This window comes from Grampus griseus (assembly GCF_964374135.1).
Source record: "Grampus griseus genome assembly, chromosome: 3".
NCBI classification, from domain to species: domain Eukaryota; kingdom Metazoa; phylum Chordata; class Mammalia; order Artiodactyla; family Delphinidae; genus Grampus; species Grampus griseus.
The window spans coordinates 166,801,287-166,822,956 of NC_139019.1; the positions used below are offsets into that span (position 1 = coordinate 166,801,287).

Sequence of the window (21,670 nt, forward strand, 5' to 3'; positions counted from 1 at the left end):
GGTGACCTTCACCAAAAGCCAAGGGCAGACCCCAAATGCAACCTGTTCTGGACAGATCTGCAAGGGACGAGACAGGATGGTCGTGGGAGGCAGCTCCCTACTGGCCCAGCCTGATCCTGGGAAAGCACAGACTAGCCTGAGTCCCGGCAGGCCTGCCTCCCTCCTTCAGCTGTCCTGCCTGAAATCGGACGCCCCTCGTTGGGGCATTTGATAAAATTGGACAGCAGACGGTTGGAGTGACCCCCTCTGGCAGGAGTCTGAGTGGGGTGTTCTGTGGGGCTGGTTGACGTAGATCCGGAAAGTGGAGGCCCAGAAGTGGGGCAAACGTCCTTCCTGGTAGTCAAGGAGCGTGACCACGCCCACCTGGAAGGCCCTGGGGAGGCCCCAGGGGCCAAGGTGGCCTCTTGGGGACAGTGCTGCCTCTGCCCCAGGTCGTGAACAAACCATCGGGTGGCCCCAAAGTGTCCCCAGAGTGCCTTAGGCCTGGCTGCAGTGCAGGGAAGCTTTCAGGGAATGTCAGCTTGTACAGTACTGCTCTGTGGAGGCCACCAGCCCCTGACGGGACCCGGTGCCCTGGGGCATCCTTCCGATCAGCATCACTTCTATTCCGCTCTCCTCTGACACTCACCTCCATGAGCCCAGCTCCTCTTCGGGTGGAGCTGGGCTCTGACCACGCCACGCTGTTTCTCCTTCCATCTGCCGTCTCTCCCGCTAGACTGCATTCTGCTTTGCAGGCAAAGGTGGCGTCTGTCTTCTCCTTTTCTGGAATGTCCCAGGTGCACCTCAAATGTTTGCGAGTCAACGAGCACATGAATGAAGGGGTGGGTGTGTGTATGTGAGTGTGTGGTCTTAGCATGTAGAGTTACACCCTTGCCCTTCCTGGCAGGCCTGAGTGTTGTGGTGAGAACACACCTGTCGTCTTGCCCTTGTGCTGCCCCCTTGGCTGGCAGGGTCCACCCAGCTGTCGCCCCAACCTGGGAGAGCGCCAGAGACCCTCTCCTTGCTACCAGCCCCACACGCACGCACCCTTTTATGTAAACCACTGCACAAGCTCCTTTTAGCCTTTCTTCAGCTTTGCAGAACATAAGCCTAAAAAGCATGGGGTCATTTAATATGTGTGTACCCCCCAGCACTCGGGCCCCACTGGGCTCCCATGGCGAGCTTGCCTGTTGTCAGGTGGGTGTCACAGTCCCAGAGCACCCAGCCCACTGTCCCCTGGGCTCCTCACAGGCAGGACCAGGTCCCCTTTCCAGCCCTGCTCATTGTCCAGAGAGGCCTGAGGCCACGGTAGGAGCACAGGCAGCCGGGGTTGGCTCCCTGCCCTGCCCCCGAACAGCCATGGACCCTCAGACTCTCGACTGTGAAACAAGGATAATGTCTTGTCATCAGGGTGTGTGAGGGCCCTTGCCTGGCCCATGGGGAGCTGCCAGCACGGGCTGCTGCAGGTGACCGCCTTCCATAGGGTTGGCTTTTTCTCACCTGAAAATTTAACACCCTCCCTCGATGCTTTGGCCACACATCTGCCCTAATGCCAGTGAGTGGTTTTGTTTTCAAGGTGTCGTACGCTCGCCCGAGCTCAGAGGTCATCAAAGATGCCAACTTGTACATCAGCGGACTTCCGAGGAACATGACCCAGAAGGATGTGGAGGACATGTTCTCTCGGTTCGGGCGGATCATCAACTCCCGGGTCCTCGTGGATCAGACCACAGGTACGGCGGGTGGCCCAGGATACGGCGAGGTTTTCCTCCAGGCAGGGGCTGGGTCTCCTAGGGAAGACAGATCGCTGTCATTAGTTATTCCACCAATGAGGACAGAATCAAAATGAGAAGACGTTGGCTTTTGTTTAATGAGGCTGGGGAGGTTAAGTGGCATAAAAGCAGCCCTGACATAAAAGCCTGTTATGGTGAAAACACCAAGAGATTCTGGCACTTTCTACAGGCACCCACACGTCCTAGCCTGGACTACGAATGTTGCTGTTCTTCCTGCAGGCAGTGGTGTGCTGCGTGAGACAGTCTTTAGCTGAGGTCCAGAGTCCCCACCTTTCATTACCCCAGAGCTCCAAGGGTGACTGTTTCTGAGGAGCTCTTCTTCAGTCTTCATGACTTGGATGCCGCTCCCACCTTGGGTAGCACATTCAAAGCTCAGAGCTCAAAGGCAGTGACTTCCTCTCTCAGGCAGTCCTGGCCACTTTGCCAGCCACTCTCGGGTCGTCTCAGTTCAGGACACGAGCAGCTTGGGCGATGGGCTTTGCATAAAGCAGTAAGGCACCGCCAAGCTGAGCCCTGCGTACCCCGGAAGCAGCCCCTCACTGCGGCCACCTGCCCCACTGGTGTCGGGCCGGCCCCGCCCAGCCCTGTGTGTGGCTCCGTCTGGGGAGCAGCGAACTCAGGCCGCCCTGCTTTAGGTCCCTTCATCTCTGTTCTCAGCAGGAGTGGGAATTTACTGACCAACTAGCAAAAAAGCTTACTGCTCAGGGAGCTCAGCGAAGCCAGTGGAATTGTCTGCGGTTGGTTTTTATGTTCTTCCAGCACAGAGCGTGTTCACCACCCCCTTGGCTGAGGTAGTCAGACACACACTGGGTGGTCGGGCCAGAGCAGTCGTGGCTCTGAGGTGACCTCCCCCGGGAGGCTGCAGGGCCACACAGAGAGCAGGTGGGCAGGGTATCCTGGCCCATGACAGATGGGGGTGGAGGTGCATGCGTGTTTTCCCACATCCCCCCTAAGCTGTGTGCTCTGGGGCCCACAGTCTTGTCACCTGCACTCCCTTGTCCTGTCCCAGCTGTGGAAGCTCGTTTTGGCATGGGCTGGCCCTACCTGCTGCCCAGGCTGCAGTCCTGGGCTGGGGCCCGGCCTGGAGACGAGTGGACAGCTCGAGTCTCCCAGGGGCCTGAGGAGGAGAAGGGGCTTCTGGACCGCAGGCTCTGCTGGAGGGACATAGACTCCACCCACCCGGCCTCCTTCTTTCTGCCCCTCGGCTCTAGGCCGGGGGATGGGCATGAGGTAAAGATGCCGTGTACTTGGTGTAAACCCCTGTTCTGTGCCAGAAGAGCTTCCCGTGGTCCCTAAAGTTCCCCTTACTTATCTTCAAATGCCAGTTGAGAGAGTGATCCCGTCGGCTGGTCAGCACATGTATTTATCCCCAGCCCCACCTGCACAGAAGTACCTGAGTGGGCCACCTGGAGACCTGGCAGGGATGACGGTGCTGGCCCGTATTCTGCCTCTGTGGCCCTGCTTTTCCTGATCCTGTACGGACTGCTGTGCCTCTGCTCGTCTCTGTCCAGCCCAGCACCGCTGAGCAGGGCCCAGCTCTCAAGTTGGAGTCCACCCACCTCGAGAACGCACCCCCTGCCACGTAGCTTTTGTCTGCATCATCCTGAGGGAGGTCTCTCCTGCAGACAGTTCCCTCACCCCTTTGCTGGGACTTTGCCTCCTTTCCCTCTGCAAAGTTGGTGTCTCCTAGAGTTTGGGGGCACCTCAGGGTTGTGCCCTCAGGCCTCCCCACCAGCTTCTGCCACTTAGGCGAGAGGACAGGGTCCCTACCCCACACCTCTGTCTGTGTTCAGGAGCTTTGCGAGAGGGCAGGGGGATGGAAGCCGCGAGGGAGCCCCCGGGGCTCCTCCCTCTCCACAGCCCTCCCCTAGGCTGCGTGTCGAATTGGAGAGTAGAAAGGTGAGCCCCCAGGACTGTGGGCTCCCCTTCCTTCCCTCTGCTCCGGAGGAGGCCACCATGCAGGGCTCCTCTGCTGGGACCCCATGGAGCCCCGGCAGCTGGGGCAGAGAATAGCGGGGCAAGCAAGTTTGTGTGTCAAGTCTCCTTCGTATGACGTGCTTTTTAAAGAAACAGAAGCTCTCTTAAAAAACCTTAATCTCCTGAGCTGACAGAACTTTTTCAGAGAATGTCTTTGCTTCTTTATACATTTTAATTGTGAACTTCATAGTTGACTCATCTGGAGATCGTACCATTTATTGGTCTCTGCTCTTAATCCTAAAAACGCTATAGAAAAAAAAAATCCAGTCATCTTCAAAAAGTGTACATTCATCCAATCATTGAGTGAGTTTATATTCCCTCAGTTTAAGTAACATTCTCTCTCTTTCTCAGGTTTTCTTCATTTTACTCGGGCAGTTTTCATTTGATAGTCATTTTGCAAAACCAAACAGGGAAACCACACTTGCGCGTACGCACTCTGTCTGCTTGATTGCAAGGTCTTTATAAATAGAGTGGAACCGTATCCTGCAGACAGCTTTCTGTAGCAGCCAGCCAACCACAGCTTCCAGTGGGATTTGCCTGCAGTTAGATTTCGTTCGGGTTCCCATCTGTCTAAGCTGTCGTTCGTGCCGTTTAAGAGTAAATAAAAACAGTGTATGCCAAGTACATGTTTTCAGGTGTTCCTTCTGAACCGAAATTTTAAAGTGGGCTCAGGCTCTAGAATTTTCCTGGCACACGTATGAATTGCTGGGTCTGATCTCACTAATTCAGTGAGCATCTCTGGCTGTGTCAATTTTAAATTTATACTTAAATAGTGATGGAACCAATGCAGGGGCAGCCCTGAGGCCATGAGGAGCCGCTGTGCTGGGGGCGCCCAAGAAGGGAGAGTTTCCCAGTTGGAGAGTTGGGGTGTGTGCTTTAGGACTTGGCGGAGGGCATCCACAGGACGCTCCTGTTGTAAAGAAAGAGCCCCTGCCCGAGGGCCCCTGACTACTGTCTGCTTGTTCACAGGGGGCCCACGGTGTTGCATCCAAGTCAGGACAGAGCTTGGGATTCTAGGCCCCAAGGGGACGACCGCGCCTTGCAGTGACACTTGTCATCTCCGCACCAGCCTGGTGTGCCCGAATCTCCCAGGCCCCTCCGCGGCCTTGGGGCCAGCTGGGGATACCCACACCTTGTTGCCCATCGTGGGGACGATGGGTGGGACCCTGCGGGAGATGGCGAGGAAAGGTGCCGGGATATGGGAGCTGACTGGGGGACGTTCCTCACGCTCACTTAGCCGGTGGCCCGAGGCCCTGGGCTCTTCTGCTCTGATGGTCGTCACTCACCACATGCTAAAGGCCTTTGTCTAGAGGAGAAATTGTGTCTTACGGCTGTCTGCCTCAGCCTCCCCTACCAGGGCACACGGTGCCTCCAGCCCAGGCCCGTCACCCCCAGGCTGGCCCTGGCCGTCACCAGTACACTTCGACCTTCACTCTTGACCCCTGTTTCTTCTCCCCAGGAGAAGGAGCCAGTTCTCTTCCGCGGCTCCACGTTCCCTCACCTCAGCCCCACTCCATTCCTCGAGTTCTTCAAGGGGCTAGAGGGTGACTGAGCCCCTCCCATCTGGTTTGTTCAGGTCCCACACTTGTGCCAGACTACGCTGACCCTGCCTTCAGCAGTTGGGCCTGGGACTCGGGTAGCCTGGCCCCGGGCCATGTCCTTGCTCTGTTGAGGGTGGGGTTACAGCAGGCCCAGGACTTGCCTTTGGTGGCTCAGTCCACGTGGCAAGAGAAGGTGTTCTCCCAAGGCAGCTTGAGGCGGCGGTGAACGGGCGCAAGACGGGGACTCTTCAGCTGCTGGGGAGTCTGTGGGTGGGTGAGTCAGCACCATTGTCGGCAGTTTTCTGGGAAAAGAATGCGTGGCCTCACTTGATTCTGAGGGCAATTTGCGGCCCACAGGAGGTCCAGGGACCTTACAGTGGAATATCCAAGAGGTGAGTGAGGTGTTGGTGGCAGGAAAGAGTCATCAGGGTTCAGCTTGGTTACTAGGATTCTACGCCCTTGAGGGATGCAGGAGGCTGAGCCAGGCACCGAGCAAACAGGGATTCGGTCAGGCCGGCCCAGGAGGCGACGTGCTGCAAAGGCCCAGCTGGGGTATGTGGCCAGATGGCCGGGAAGGCCATGGGAGGGAGCTCCCGGAGCCCAGGGACAATTCCTTGTCACCCACCTACCCCTCAGCACACCGTGCACCCACACTGCGGTGGGCACCTGGCATCGCAATGGTGATGGAGGACATAATCTCTTCTAATGTGGCTTCTTTTAAGAAAGAGGTCTGGGGTGTCTTATTTGAGACTCCTTTCACCAAAGTATCTTTTGGCACTGAGGCTGTGGAGTCGTTGCTTCAACTCAGAAGAAAGTCTGAAACCTTAATCTTTTATTAGTTATTGTTTGTTTTTTTTAATTTGTTCATGTTTCCATATTTAGGTTTAATTTTTGTTTATCTCATTAACCAAGCATCCAGTTTTGAACCACAGTAGCCTGACTGACTTGACTTTTGCTTTTCAGTTTTAAAAATCCTTGCAGTTTTTCCCCTAACTCCATTTTTGTTGGTTTGTTAAAAAGGTTTGTCCAGAGGGGTTGCGTTTATCCGGTTTGACAAACGGTCGGAAGCAGAAGAGGCAATTACCAGTTTCAATGGTCATAAACCCCCAGGTTCCTCCGAGCCCATTACAGTGAAGTTTGCAGCCAATCCCAACCAGAACAAAAACGTGGCGCTGCTCTCCCAGCTGTACCACTCGCCAGCTAGGCGGTTCGGAGGCCCCGTTCATCACCAGGCGCAGAGATTCAGGTGGGTCAGGAGGACGCGCTCTTCCCACCACGGCCACTCGGGCCCCTTCTGGCTGCGCGGAGCCCTGCTGGTTGGGTGACTATGTGCAGTGGAAACCTCTGGGCTGATCACATCAGAAAGTCGCGCTCACGGCCATTTCATGTCTCCATGTCCCCCACCTGCATCAGAAAGGTATCTGTATGGAAGCTGTTTATTTCCATCCAAGTGTTGTCTTTAACTAGAATGAAAAAGGTAGTGCAGCTCCAACCAGCTCCCAGGAGAGTGAGTGCATAGTGCTGCAGCCCACAGTTTCTAGTGATATGTGAGTAGACCTATGAGTTTAAAAGATCATCCCGTATTTGGGAGAGAAAAGATGCAGCTTTAGGGGTGCTTAGGCAAGAGCCGTTCTTCCAGAGTTTTAAACAGGTTTTAGACATTTGATCAGCAGTCCTAAGGCAAACCTTTCTCATACATCTACCTTGTGGAGTCATTTGGTGTCGAAATATTATTATATGCCTTCTGTTTAAAAGCCGCATCCTAGAGGTGAACTGTTTTCCCACCTTCCTTAGTCTTTCCATATAAAATGATTCTAGTCGCCAGGATCTAGCAGAACAGAGACAAGCAGAGTCAGTAACTTGGACTCTGAAATCAGGTGTGTTACTGCCTCACGAACAGCTGAGATCCCACTTCTCCCAGTTTTGAGAAGTGGCATGAGGGCTCATCTCAGGTATGTTAAGGATTTCTCTCTGCGACTTTTCAGGGTTCCCGTCTTTGTTTTAAGCAGTGAGGTTGGGTAACACCCCGCTCATTTCCACAGATGCTGTTTTTCAAGGTCTTATTTTCACAGTCCAGTAATCCAGTGTTCTCAACTCAGCTCAGGTTCCAAAGCTGGCCTTCCTTCGTTGGCTCTTCTGGTTTAAAGGCAAAGCAGGGGAAGTGTCTTTGGACAGAAGTGAGCTAAATCCAGTTTTGAACGTCAGCACGGTCGGCCTCACTGGTGATCGGGTGGGATGTATAGATAGCCAAGTTCAGTGAGTTACCCAGAAACTCTGGAAAACCAGGAAGCTTGGAGGAGAAGAGAAAGGAGAAATGGGAGGTGCAGAAGGGGCCAGGCAGGAGAGGGACCGTGACGTCCAGAGATGGACGGAAGGAAGGGGCGGGCGGGAAGGTTCGCCACCAGAAGGCCAACTAAGATAAGAAGGAGAAGAAAGAAGACCCAGAAGAGGAGAGGGTTTGCAGTCCGTTCTTATCACGTTGGGAAAAGTCCCCAAGTCAAGGAGGAGTCAGTTCTCCTCTTGTACCATCAGAGGAAAGAATGGGGGTGGGTTTCATGACAGTTGAGATGAAACAGATCAGCTCCAACTAGCAGGAGAAAACTCACAAGAATGAATGAGAATCATGTCAATAAAAGACAGTAAACTATTACCTCCGATTATTTTCAGTATAACATCTATCTCAAGATGTAGTTAACTGTGATAACGGGTCCGCCGTGTCCTACAAAACTTGGAGAAAAGGAGGTCCTTCTAAAAGTCAGAATGTCTTTCCATTTCTCACTGAAAAGCAGCTCATACAGATACTTGGGTGCCTTTTCCCACCCCCATTTCAGTGATGCTGTGGTCTCACCACTAACAAGCCTCCTGAGTCATCTAACCAATTCAGACATTTGGTACGGGCTGTTTAAAATTATTCTCGCAAATTCAAAACCATGGCCCACAGTGTGCCTTGATTCTTCTGTACCTGCATCAGCGATCACCGTTGTGTCAGTGGTCTGCACCTCGAGGGCTGGCCACTCTTCTCCCATGTGTGCTGAGTGCGTGAATCTGTTTAGTGACACTTGAAGGCACCCCCACTCACCCCTGGATCAGACCCACAACTCGAACCTGATTTTATTTTGGAGCAGGTAATACTTTGCCAGTTGCATTGTGTGGCTTCAGAGATGCTGTATCGTGCTCAAATATTCTTAAATTGATCCTCCAACAGTTACTTTTGAGCTTGTGAAACATCTCAAGGGCCACGTGGCTTCAGTAACAATCTTGTCATCTCCCTTAATCCTTATTGCCCACGACTTGTAGAAGGCTTATTTCTGATGTGACTAAAAGTGGTGCTTTAGAAAGGAGCTCCACATTTTTGGTAAAGCTTGGTGGACTTACAGTTCACAGCCCTGGCCCTTCTGGGCTGTTAAGAGCCAGCAGCAGAAGGGTGTCCGGAGCTGTGCCCTGCCGGCAGTGGCCCTTCAGGGAGTGTGCTATATGTAGGCACCGCTCGGATGTGAACCCTCGGAGAGTGAGGGTGCTGATGTGGGTGGGAATGGGGTATGAAATTCAGAGAAAGAAAAAAATTCAGCCCTCTCCCCACCCCCACCCCCACCATACCCCCGCAAACACACATACAGACACAGACACAGGATGAGGAACGGTTTCCTCCAGGGAGAGCTGGGGGTGTAACAGCACCTCGGAGGATGTGGAGAAGCTTCCATCACTTAAAATGTGGGAAGTATGGGTGTGACTAAACAGGACCACCCCACCAAGGTGGGAGGGGTGGAGGGAGCGGCTGGTCAGAGGCCACTAGAGGCCGTAGCTCTGAGGCCTGACCCCCTGCAGGCAGCAAACGTCTCTCCTCAGAGTTGACTCCCTACAGAGCAGGGGGCCCATGCCCTCCCTCTGCCCCCATATTGAGTTCCTCTCAGTTGAAAAGTCCTGATTTTGACTGAGTGGGGTGTGTCAGCCCGAGCGCCTCACGTGGGCTGCGTGCAGCTCGCTGGCCCGCACTGACCTTGACCTGAATGCTGTGCTCTCTGTTTGCTAGGTTCTCCCCTATGGGTGTAGATCACATGAGTGGGCTTTCTGGTGTCAATGTCCCAGGCAACGCTTCTTCAGGCTGGTGCATCTTCATCTACAACCTTGGTCAAGATGCCGATGAGGGAATCCTCTGGCAGATGTTTGGCCCCTTTGGTGCAGTTACCAATGTGAAAGTGATTCGCGACTTCAACACCAACAAGTGCAAAGGCTTTGGTTTTGTGACCATGACAAACTATGAAGAAGCCGCGATGGCCATAGCAAGTCTGAACGGCTACCGCCTGGGGGACAAAATCTTACAGGTTTCCTTCAAAACCAACAAGTCCCACAAATAACTCGCTCATGCTTTTTTTTTGTACGGAATAGATAATTAAGAGTGAAGAAGTTGAAACTTTTTTGTTAGTGTACAACTCATTTTGCGCCAATTTTCACAAGTGTTTGTCTTAGTCTAAATGAGAAGTGAAAAGGTTTTTATACTCTGGGATGCAACCGACATGTTCAAATGTTTGAAATCCCACAATGTTAGACCAATTTTAAGTTTCTTAAGTTATTTCCTTTAAAATATATATTAAACAGAAATCTAAGTAGACTGCATTGACTAACCAGTCCTTCGGGATGGTGGTGAAACTGAAGCATGCTTTAACTTCTGAGACTGTCTAACACGCGTTTCATTCGATGTCTCCACAAACTGGATAGAAACAAACAAACAAAAAGAAATGACCTTTTAGTTTTAGTTTTTAAACTAAAGATGTTAGACAGATGCCTTGTGTGCGTTTCTCAACCGCTTCAACATTTTAAGCGATTTCTGCTTTGGTTGACAGGAAATTGCTTTCCCAAGCAGGTCCCATTGCCACCTCCTGCTCACTCAGCCGATTGGCCCCGGCAGTGGCAGCGGGCCCGTCTGCCGTGGGCCGCAAGCGGGGAGGGGGGCCACACACCAGGCCGGGCCAGGCTCTGCCGAGGACACGAGTGGGTTTCCTAAGCCCAGGCGCCAATGGGAACGGACCAAAGAGTTTCAGGGAAACTCCAGTATATTCCAGAGTCAGATCTCAGCTCCAGGCACGCCTGAAGACGTGTTGCTCCTCTGACATCCCGATTCCTGTCCACACATTGCATGCATGGTGCCTCCACACATCAGATACTGTTGTTCACAATCATCTCTCCAGTTTTCAAGAGCATTGAACATGGCCCCAGTGCGTAAAATAGCTCTATTTTTTAATGACACAGAAACATTTGAGCATTGTATTTCTCGCATCCCTTCTCGTGAGCGCTAGGCTTTTTTCTATTTTAGTCGGATTTTGTTTTGAAACTTTGCTTTCCTATGAACACTCAGCAGAAAAGTACTTACTTCCTGCCAGTTACCTATTAACAAAAAAAAAAAAAAAGAAAAAAGAAAAAAAAAGAAAAAAAACCCTTTGATTTGTAGTTTTAAAGATTAACCTTCAAAGTTCTCTTCATAACTGCCTTGACATTTTGGGTTGTTCTGTTCTGTTAATTTTCTTTTGCTTTTTTGTGTTTTTCGTTTGTTTTTACTTTTGCATTTAAGACCATTAAATTTGATTTTGTTTTGCTCGAATTTTGTTTTGTTTTTTATTTTACCTTTTCTTTCTTTTTGGCTAGGTAAGGTACAGACAGCCCAGCATTCAGGGAGGATTTATAAGATCTTAAGAAACAAACATACTTGCCTCAAGACAAAGCATTTACAAATCTGTGACGTTAGGATTGTGCCATCACAGATGGTGTTTTTTTTAAATGGGGAGCCGGCAGGGAGAGTCTAAGAGAGGGCCTGAGAAGTAAATAGGCAGGGCCCGATCTCCGGGCAACTCCTCAGGAGCGTGATCTGATTTTTATAAATAACCAGTGTGCAAGAGAATCAAAAACACAATAACTTAGTACCAGCAGTTTTTAACCTTGACACGAGACTAAAACATGTAACAGTAAGCTGCTTTTTAGTTATTGATGTCATGAAATTGCGACATTATTTATTTATCTATCTATCTATCTATTTATTTAAGTGGAAGACATTGGGCAGTAGGCACAGCGTTCTCCAGAGCGGGTCTGTGTTCTGAGCAACCCCTGGACCGTTTGAGGCTGCCCGTCCCCCCCCCCCGCCCCCACTGCTTCCCTCATACTTCACTGAGGGGCTGCCAGCTGCTTGCGTGATCCTCCTGAATTTCCCATGTTGCCCTCTTCTTCTCCCACAAAGGGCCAAGTTCATACCTTGAAGCCTTGTCTTATAAAGTGGCCAAGTGCCATGGAGGGCCTCCTCTCTGCAGCAGAATTTTCCAGATTCTAAGTCAAAGCTAGCTTGTGTGCCTCTTCCTGGAACCAAGGCCCGTTTGCCCAGATTTGATGCAAAGAGGGTCCCTGCTGCGTGTGCCCCAGAGCGCTCTGCACCCCGGGACTGGGATGTTTTCCTGGAAAAACATGCCGCGTAGGTTGTGCTAGCCTCGGGCCAACATCTCAGTGAAGATGAGCTTCCCAGTCCTGAGAGTGACCCTTGAGTCTCCTCGCTGACACACCATCCTGCCAGCCTGCACTAGTGTTCCATTTCCTACGAGAATTCTGTCAGAGGCCTAAACTGCGAAGTGACGGGCTCACAGCCAGCACCGCAGCTGATTTCCTCCCCTCTATTTTATTGGAACCACACTGATTATCCTGGTGCTGGCACAGACGGACAGGAGACGTGAAGCGCATACGGACCTTTGAGAGTTGCCTGAAGTTTCTCAGTAAAATTCTCGTTTTACGTGGTCCCCACTCTTTGAACATCCTTCTGGCTGAAAACCCCAATGTGCTGCTTCGGGAGTTTTAATCTGTGAGCGTGCGGGAGCATTTTGCCTTTGACATGTTTTACTCCTGAAAAGTAATTGTCACTCCCATGGAAGTGCCAGACGCTGGCCCTGTGTCCAAAAAGTTCATTACATCTTCTCTCTAGGCCTGTTTGCAAAAGGAAGATGCCATTTTTTTTAAAGTTACAATCCAAAAGAAACTGTGTTTAAAAAAAAGTTGTGTTTTTTTTTTTTCACATAGATCTATCTTACTTGTATTTCGTAAAATGAGTGCTCTCCTTTTATTTGGGAATTTTGATGAAAAAGTTAAGAGTAGATGATGTTAATTTATTGAAACTTTGGTTTGGTACATAAATACCAAAGAATTCTCTTTTGATTGAATCGATTGAATTCTCTTTTGGCCTATGTAACTTCCCCTCAGAGTTGTTCGCTAAGCAGCTCCAGATTTGTGAACCTGGTTCCAGTTGAGTTATTCATTGTTTATTACCCCGTGGCGCTGCCTTTCTTTTTAGCTTTTCGATGTGATATGGCAAGCTGTGATTTTCTGCACTGGCTGTGCCTCTGGTCACGCGTCCTGTGACTGTGATCCCCCGGCCACCACGACCACCCTCTTGCCAGAATAACGGAGGAGCTGGGCTCAGCCCACGGGCAGGTGGCGCCGGGTGGGTTTCACCTTCTTTGTCCCCCGAAGAGTGAGTCTTTCCCTTGCCAAGGGCAGCTGCCTTAACCTCCGAGAGTCTGCACTTGGTGTTAGTGCTGGAAACCCAGGGTCTGAACCGCGCTGCTTAGGGAGTCGGCCCTTCGGGAGCCGGCAGCTCGAGGGGAGCCCTGCCGGGTCAGGCAGACAGATGAATCCCAAGACACTCACTGGCAATAACTTATCGCTGGTTTGCCTCCAGACTAGGGCCATGGACTGACCCCATTCGCTGTTGGCCTTGAAAATCAGAGTTCACGTCTCCCAGCTGCCCCATTTCCCATCCGATTCAGCCTGACCGGACTTCTCTTGCTTTCCGCACCCATCCTGGGTTGGATCACAGAGAATGAGAATAAGCTGCTGGGGGCATCTCTTCCCCATAACCCCCCAAACCCTCCATCTGAAATCCTTCCCATCTTCCCAGGACCCGTGGTACCTCCTGGGCCCTGAGGCAGCTCCTCAGGAAAACACCTGCTGCTCATCAGATTCCCAGGCCCGGCCCCCACCCGAAGCCCCACGTGCTTTCCGTGGAGCGGCATCGAGAATGGACAGTCCTACGGTAGCTAGTGGTAGGACCCCCGGCAGGGTTCACGTTTCCACACCTTTTGATTGGACTCTGACTTCTAATGATTGTATTTTTCCACAACCTTTTGGTGACAGAGTTCAGTTTTCCGCTTGGTAGTTTAAATAAATAAATAAATGACTCCTTGTAAGTCCCCGTGAGGACCGAAGATAGGCTGACCGGTGGTTTGCTGCGACTCGGTAGGACTGTTTCACTTCCACCAGGAGAGAAGGCTTGTCTGTTGGTTGGGGCCACCTCTTTACCATGTAACGTTCCGTTTACAGTGATTTGCTCTGGGGGGCACTTTCCCAGCTGGTTCCCATGTTGTACAGTAGATGGGTAGACCTTTTGTATATTAGTGTGTTTTAAGTTATTGATTTGTTTTATATAAAATAATTTATTTTTCAGGTACCATTTTTCATTTTAACTTTGTTTTTACATGGGTTTGTTTTCAATAAAGTATGACACTGCTGTCCAAAAGTCAACAATAAAATGAATCCCATTGTGTTCTTTGGAGGATGCTTATGTAACTAGCCTTTTTTCTTTTTTTTTTTTTTTTGCCTTTTTTTTTTTCTGGCTTTTTTTTTTTTTGCTTTTCAGAAGAAAAAAAAAGTCCTTCTCAGTTTTCCATCTCCCCGAGTTTGCCTTTTTATCCTTGTGAATAAATGTTCTTTAGTGTTTTAGGAGGAAAAAGCAAACCTAGATTTTGATAATCCAGAAGATTTCAGATTAATAAAGAAGCTTTGAAAGAAGACCATTTTTCAAAATTTTAGTGAAGTGTGAATATTTTTTGTCAATGGCTTTCTCAAAGAGAATGAAACTTTTGCACCATTTTCAGAGTTTTTATAGAGATGCCAAATTGATATATTTACATGTAATGGAAACATGAAAAAGTTTTATTAAACAATTGTTCATAGCTGTGTAGACATTTTAATTCAGTTTCCAAAGCTCTCAAAAGTGTATTTTTGGAGTACGGAGTGATAACGGTTTGGGGCGTTACGGTTCCAAACGACTCGATTGTCCGAATACTTAGTTCCTTTCACAGGTATCAGGTTTGTGTTGAACGCTGTATGTTAACTATGACTGGACCTCTGTGATATTTTGGTAATAAATGAAGTGGGATCGTTGAGACACGGTGGTGTAGGGGTGATGGTGTGTGACTCGTAAGCAGCCATCGCCGAGTGACGCGCCAGCCAGGGCCACAGGTGACTTGCTCCTCCCTAGGTGAGCGTGGGCTGCCCCTCGCCAGGCTCTGTGCCAGGCCGTGGCCTTGACCCGTGTGGGGAAGGAGGGAGCCCTCAGACAGCCCAGCCTGGAGGACGGAGAGGAAGGCACCAGGACACGCCCTGTGACTGGCTCCCCCACCTCCCTCTGCCCCTGCCCAGATGCTGGCCTCTCCCCCTGGACGCACTCACAAATCAGCCCCCTCCCCCTGGAGACCCAGGGACCCCTCTTCTCCAGGCTCAAAGGTTTCTGGGCCTCCTGTCTTGTCCCTGAGTGTTGCCTGTCTGTCTGCTCCCCACACCTGAGCCCCTGGCCATTCCAAATGTCTTCTGACACTAATCTCCTCGGGTGACGGAAGGTGAGTTCGAACTCACCAAGAGGCAGGACGGAGCATAAGAGTCTTAGGGTCGGAGTTTTAGGTTCGAATCCTGACTCTGCCGCCTCCCCAGTGTGCACCGCAGGCAAGCCCCTGACTCTCTCCGAGCCTCAGCCTCCCCGGCTGTGAAATGGGGTCCATAACGCCCAGCCCATAGGATTCATGTGGAAAGGAAAGCAGATCAAGTAGGTACCACACCACAGCCACTCTGAATCCAAGACGCATCCAAGGAGAGAGGCTAGGGTTGGCAGAGAGAGCAGGAACCCCCCCCCCCGGCTCCCCCGCACCCAGCGGGCTCAGCTAAACCCGCGGACGTGCTTCCCCAGCGGCACTGCAGGGCCTCTCCTGAAGTCACTGGATTTTCTTTCTCCTCTGTGTGTGTGTCTTGTGGTTCTGCGTTGAGGTCCCTCAGAATACCCAGCCCGAGTCCCTGGCAGAGGGGCAGGCGGGCACCAACTGGGGAAGGCGGCTGGGCTCCAGCTGGAGGTGGCTCCAGGGATGTCCTGGGACCTCCAGGCAGCTCCGCAGGCGCCGTCTACACCTACTGCACTGAGGAGAAGGGGTCTGGGCGTCGGCCCTTGCCTGCGCATCACAGACCAGAGTGTGCGTCCCCCTCCCCCAGGGGCCTTGTTCAAAAGCAGATCCGGATTCAGCAGTTCTGGGCTGAGCCTGAGACTCTGCACTGCTAACCTAACCAACTCCCAAGTGATGCCGACACTCCAGGGACCCCCTCTAAGAAGCCAGTGGTGTAAGTGGGGGTGTGCTGTCACAAAGCCTTGCTGCCCCCAGCTCCACGTCTGGTGCGCAGGCCATCTTCCGACTCCCCCCACCCCAGGATTCAGAGCTGAGAGGCTGAGTCCACGTGCGAGGTGGGGGGCTCTTGCCGCCAGCCTGCCCGGGGTGGGGGGGTGCCGTCTTCATGGTTCCGTGCAAGGTTAAGACTCTGAGGGCTTAATGCCTGCATCCCTTTGCTTTGGGTCTTTTTTTTTTGAAGATATATATTTTTTTAATATTTATTTATTTATTTGGTTGTGTTGGGTCTTAGTTGCGGCACTCACGTGGGATCTAGTTCCCTGACCAGGGATCAAACCCGGGCCCCCTGCATTGGGAACGCAGAGTCTTAGCCACTGCGCCACCAGGGAAGTCCCTGTCTTTTGGGTCTTTTTGTTTGTTTCACCTCAGTACTTTCCTAGCACAATTGCAAAGGATTTCCTAAAGAGAAGGGAGAAAATCATAGACACTGGTGTTGTCCCTGAGAACCACGGTTTCTGTTTAGTGACAGGAAGGACCGTTCTGCTGTGAGAGTGTTTTTTACCATGGAGTCGGGGGCGCTAGGGACAGCACAGTGGATCTTACCCTCTGCCCCTGGCCTGGATCCCACTCAGAGCAGGACAGATGGTGGTGACGTGGGCCTGCAAGCCTGGACAAGTGGCAGCCCCGGGCTCTGGGAAGCCGCCCGGAAGTCCCGCAGCAAACTTCAAGCTGGCCAGGGAGCATTTCTCCCCAGTTCACGCCTTGCTTTGCCCACCCAGGGGTCCAAAAGAACAGACCGAAGACCCCCATCCCACGTGTGGGTGTGCCGAGTGCCGGGGCATGTGAGGCCCTCCGGGGTGTGGCGTCTGAACAAGTTCCGAGGAGCCAGGAGGTGGTGGTGAGAGGTGATCGCTATTAGCTACTAGCGTGCTGTGCACCTTACAGAGTACTTCACTGAACTGTGAGCAAGGTCTTAGTATTGCCCACGTACTCATTTAAAGGTGATGCCCTGAAGCTTAGCCAGTTGGAAAAACAGACACCGTTTGGCGCTGGTGATTTTTGTCTTTTTCACTGGTTTGATACAGAGCATCCTGGGTTTGGACCTGCCCCTTAGCTCTGTGCCTCTGAATGTGTCCATTTTGGGGTTCAGTCAGGGATGGGAAGTTGGGGGTTTGGACGGGGCAGGGCTCCTCCCACAGGTGAGACATTATGCCTGTGTAACTGCACAGGGGTGGGGAGAGGCTCAGGTGCCCGTGGTCACGTGCCAGGGGCCTGAACCCAACCCCCAGCTCTCCCGGGGGTCTTTCAGTCACCCCAGAGCAAGCGAGGGACAGAATTTCTCTTGAGCCCCTGCATCGTGAGCGCACAGCCAGCTCCCCCCCACCCTGGACCTCCAGGGACAGTGTCCTCTGAGAGCCCGAGGGCTTCTCCTAAACTCCACCAAACCGGGACAGAATTTGCAGGGACCTCTGGTTCAGAAAGTACCAAGAATTTCAAGTCAGTGACCGCAGAGCGTTAAACCAAGCGTGGGGCATGGCGCCCTCTGAGCTTGGGGTCTTGTGGAAGCACGGGTCCCACTCCCACGGCCTGCCACCCTCTCTGTTCAGGAGGTTTCTGGTTTTCTTTGGGCTTCCTGGAGACTGTGGAGTCTCAAAACCCACCTTCCCGGGACTTCCCTGGTGGTCCAGTGGGTAAGACTCCGTGCTCTCAGTGCACGGGGCCTGGGTTTGATCCCTGGTTGGGGAACTAGATCCCGCATGCATGCCTGCAACTAAGAGTCCGCATGCCGGGCTTCCCTGGTGGCTCAGTGGTTAAGAATCTGCCTGCCAACGCAGGGGACCGGGTTTGAGCCCTGGTCCGGGAAGATCCCTCATGCCACGGAGCAACTAAGCCCTTGTGCCGCAACTACCGAGCCTGCGCTCTAGAGCCCACGAGCCACAACTACTGAAGCCCGCGCGCCTAGAACCCGCGCTCTGCAACAAGAGAAGACACCGCAATGAGAAGCCCGTGCACCGCAACAAAGAGTGGTTCCCACTCGCCGCAACTAGAGCAAGCCCGTGCGCAGCAACAAAGACCCAACGCAGCCAAAGATAAATTAATTAAATTAATTTTAAACAAAAGAGTCCGTATGCCGCAACTAAGACCCGGAGCGGCCAAAATAAGTAAATTAATTAAAAAAAACAAAAAAACTCCACCTTCCTCTTCATTCCAAGGACCACCTTCCGTCTGATTGGTTTTCTCAGAGTTGAAGGATTTGGTGCAGGGCCTGAAGAGTCAGAGCACAGCGGCATCTGGGCCCTGCGGTGTGAGGGCCTGGGTCCCAGAAGAAACTGCAGCTCAGAGAGCCGCTGGGTGGGTGTCGGGGAGAGGGACCAGGGCTCGGGGCAGGCCCCGCTGAAGGGACATTCCCGGTTGGAGGGATCCCAGGACAAGAGGTGGGGCTGGGCAGGCACAGGCACGAATACCCTCTTCTCTCTGTCAAGTGAAGCCTCCTGGAGACGCTTGGTGGGTCAACTGTGTAAACCACCCACCTGCCCGCCCCACGCCATGCAGCCAGCCCCCGGGGCAGCACCGAGGAACGGGGCAGAGCGAGTCCTCAGACATCGTCTGTGCAGGGGCTGGGGCTCCAGGACCACCAGGGCCCCGTGGGAGAGACCCTGGGATCCAGAGGCTCTGAAACTAAAGCCAGCTGTGACCGACAAATGCACATCCACATCAATAAAATCGCCGCATGCCTGGAAAACAGGGAAGTGGCCTGATGGGGATGTCTCACCTGACATACATGACGCACGGCAACCAAAAGCCCAGGGCCCCTCAGAGAGCCATGCACGTGTGCTTGCACAGAAATCTCAAGGCAGACCCTGCAAGACGGCGTAGATGGGCACGCAGGCCTTTCCCGGGGACGGGGCACTGGGTGTGTCTATCTCAAGGTTCACAAGTCAAGGCGGTGGAGGCCTCGAATGCTGAGGTCACACCCGCAGTGAAGGGGTCCGTGTTCCTCGGATGCCAGGCCTGGCCCTTGCTGTTCCCCTTGTTGGGAGTGGCCCTGCCCTTCTCACGTCGGCTCTTCAGCATAAACTCCACCTCCCGGGCTGCGTGGACTGGGCCGGGGCGCGAGGGGGCAACGCCACTAAAGGGTTTTCACGGGGCATCTGGCGGTGGTGCCTGTGCTCTGACTGAGGAGGCCTGGGGCTAAGGAACAAATGGACCACAGGGCAGCGTTTCAAGGTGACAATAAAATGTGAATGAATAAAGGGAAACTTACAAAGAGATGTGACCCAGATGGAGGTATCAACGTGCTTCTTAGAGCGCGAAGGAGGACGATCATTGATTGTGGATGCATCGGGGCCCCGGACCCACAGAAAACCAAAAGCATAAACCTTAAATATGCTTTTTCAAAAGGCTTGGTCTCTTGTGGGGTTTTTTGGTAATTTTTAAAAATCTTAAAGCATTTCACTCATCTGCTTTTGTGACTGAAGAAGAACATTAAAAGGTATCAAGTTCGGGGCTTCCCTGGTGGCGCAATGGTTAAGAATCCGCCTGCCAATGCAGGGGACACGGGTTCAATCCCTGGTCCGGGAAGATCCCACATGACGCGGAGCAACTAAGCCTGTGTGCCACAACTACTGAGCCTACGTGCCGCAACTACTGAGCCCACATGCCACAGGTACTGAAGCCCGCACGCCTAGAGCCCGTGCTCCGCAACAAGAGAAGCCACCGCAATGAGAAGCCCGCGCACCGCAACGAAGAGTAGCCCCTGCTCGCCGCAACTAGAGGAAGCCCGTGCACAGCAACGACTGGCAACGCAGCCAAAAAAATAAATTAAAAAAAATATCAAGTTCTTTTTAAACCCTTTTGGCCACACGAAGATGCAACCTGTAAACGTTTTCAATTTAAAGACGCGATGTGTGTATAGCACCCCTTTCCTCACCTTCCCCCTTTACAGGCCCTTTGAATCCTCCCTTGCCCAGTGCAGATTAGATCCTGCATCAGACGGGAAGGTGTGGGCACCATGTCAGGGAGTCGGGACAGAGGGAAGGGAGAGGCTGAGAGCATCCCAGCCGCCCCTGGGCATCCACAGGCAGGTGGGTTCACACAGGCCTGGGTTCTCCCCGTGCCTGCCCCGTGCGAGTCTCAGCGGAAGGGGTGGCGCCGTTCCTTGGCTTGTAGATGTCTGTCTCCTCCCTGTGTCCTCACGTTGTCTTCCCTCTGTGCATGTCTGTCTCTGTATCCAAATTTCCCCTTGTTATAAGGACACCAGTCCTATTGGATTGGGGCCCACAATGATTTTCACTTGATTACTTCTCGAAAGACTGTATCTCCAGATACGGTCGCATTCTGGGGTCCTGGAGGTTAGGATTTCAACATACGTTTTGTGGGGGACACAATTCAACCCATAAAAGGCCCTTCAAAATTTGTCACTGGGTCTTCTCCGAGTTCTTCCCCAAAGCAGCGTATGGGGGGGAGTTAGTCATTTGACCCCCTCTGGGTTCCCTTCAGGGAGTTTCAGGGAGGAGGGGACTGAGTAAGCTGTCGGCTGGGCCTGGAAGCATTTCTCCTACTGGATCTAGTGTGACAGGGGCCAGCTGGACAGGCTATGTAATTTGGGGGGCCCAGTGCAGCATGAAAATGCAGGGCCCCTTGTTCAAAAATTATTCAGAATTTCAGATAAACAAAATGTTAGTATATACATAAAATGGACTATTATTCATCTTTTAAAAGGAAGGATATTCTGACAAACGTTACAACGCGGCTGAACCATGAGGACATGATGGTAAGTGAAATAAACCAGTCACAGAAAGATAAATACTGTCTGATTCCACTTATGCGAGGTCCCCAGAGGAGTCAGATCCACAGAGACAGGAAGTAGATGGTGGGAGCCAGGGGCTGGGGAAGGGGGATGGGGAGTCAGTGTTTCATGGGGACAGTTTCAGTTTGGGAAGATGAGAAAGTTCTGGAGACGGATGGTGGGGATGGTTGCACGACAGTGTGAATGTGCTCGATGCTGCTGAGCTGAACACGTTTACAAATGATGCATTTTATGTTATTTGTATTTTACCACACTTTAAAATAAAGTTTTTTAAGATGTATTAAGAATTTCAGGGTGGCAACAGCAGAGCATGAAACTGAGCACGGACCAGCCCGGGGACCAGACGTTGCCCCAGTTGGCTGCGTCTTGCATCCCCCTCTGGTGCAGCCAGCAGACCTCTCAGTGCTGCCAAGACGATGTCGCCCTCGGTGCCCAGGTGGGGAGACACCTGCTCCCCACAGCTGGTGTTTTCAGCACCTGGACAGATGCAGCCCAGGTCTCTCTGTATGAAAATCCACAGTGCGTTTGCTGGCAGAGAAGCAAGCTGGGTGGTGATCGGGTCCCAAGGGCAGAATTTTGGCTTCCCTCCTGACAAGGTCTGGTTGTTGCAGGTGGAGGACTGCCCCTGCTGGGGTCCCAACCGAAGGACCCCAAGGGGGGGCCTCGGCCACAGTCACCTAGAGAGGGGAGCAGGTCAGGCGCGGCTCTGAGCGAGGACGAAGTTTGCTCCCCTCCCCCCATCACCTACCCCACATCCCCCCTCTCCCATGCTCCCCTGGCTGACCTAGGAGTCCCCGCTGGACTCCTGGCCCTGAGGGAGGGCGGCAGGGCCTGGGCCACCTATGCCTCTGTCCCCACAGCTCACCTGTCCTCAACCTCTATCCTTCCAGTCATTCTTTTTTTCAGTCCTCACATATTCACTGGGTAGAACATTTTAAGGCAGGTGGGCCATCAACACACGAACATAAACACAGTGTGGTCCATCCATACAGTGGAGTATCATTCAGCCGTAAAAAGGAATGAAACACGGACAGACACACTACAACATGGATGAAGTCAGAGAACGTGATGCTCAGTGAAAGAAGCCAGACACAAAAGGCCACACATTATATGATTCTATTGATGTGAAATGTCCGGAACAGGCAGATCCACAGA

At 52.3% G+C, this 21,670-nt stretch overlaps 1 protein-coding gene across 2 annotated transcripts in view; it reads left to right on the forward strand.

Moving 5' to 3' along the window:
• The window catches only part of ELAVL1 (ELAV like RNA binding protein 1), a 34,952-nt gene extending 24,069 nt beyond the window's left edge, over positions 1-10,883 (forward strand). The window contains exons 4-6 of one of the 2 annotated variants that reach the window (XM_082650033.1): positions 1,556-1,709; positions 6,308-6,533; positions 9,318-10,883. In XM_082650033.1, the coding sequence (XP_082506159.1) occupies positions 1,556-1,709; positions 6,308-6,533; positions 9,318-9,642 (705 nt within the window). In that variant the 3' untranslated portion in view covers positions 9,643-10,883. The remainder of the gene's footprint in view (positions 1-1,555; positions 1,710-6,307; positions 6,534-9,317) is intronic. The other variant, XM_082650034.1, reaches the window with a different exon arrangement.
• The last annotated feature ends 10,787 nt before the right edge of the window (positions 10,884-21,670 follow it).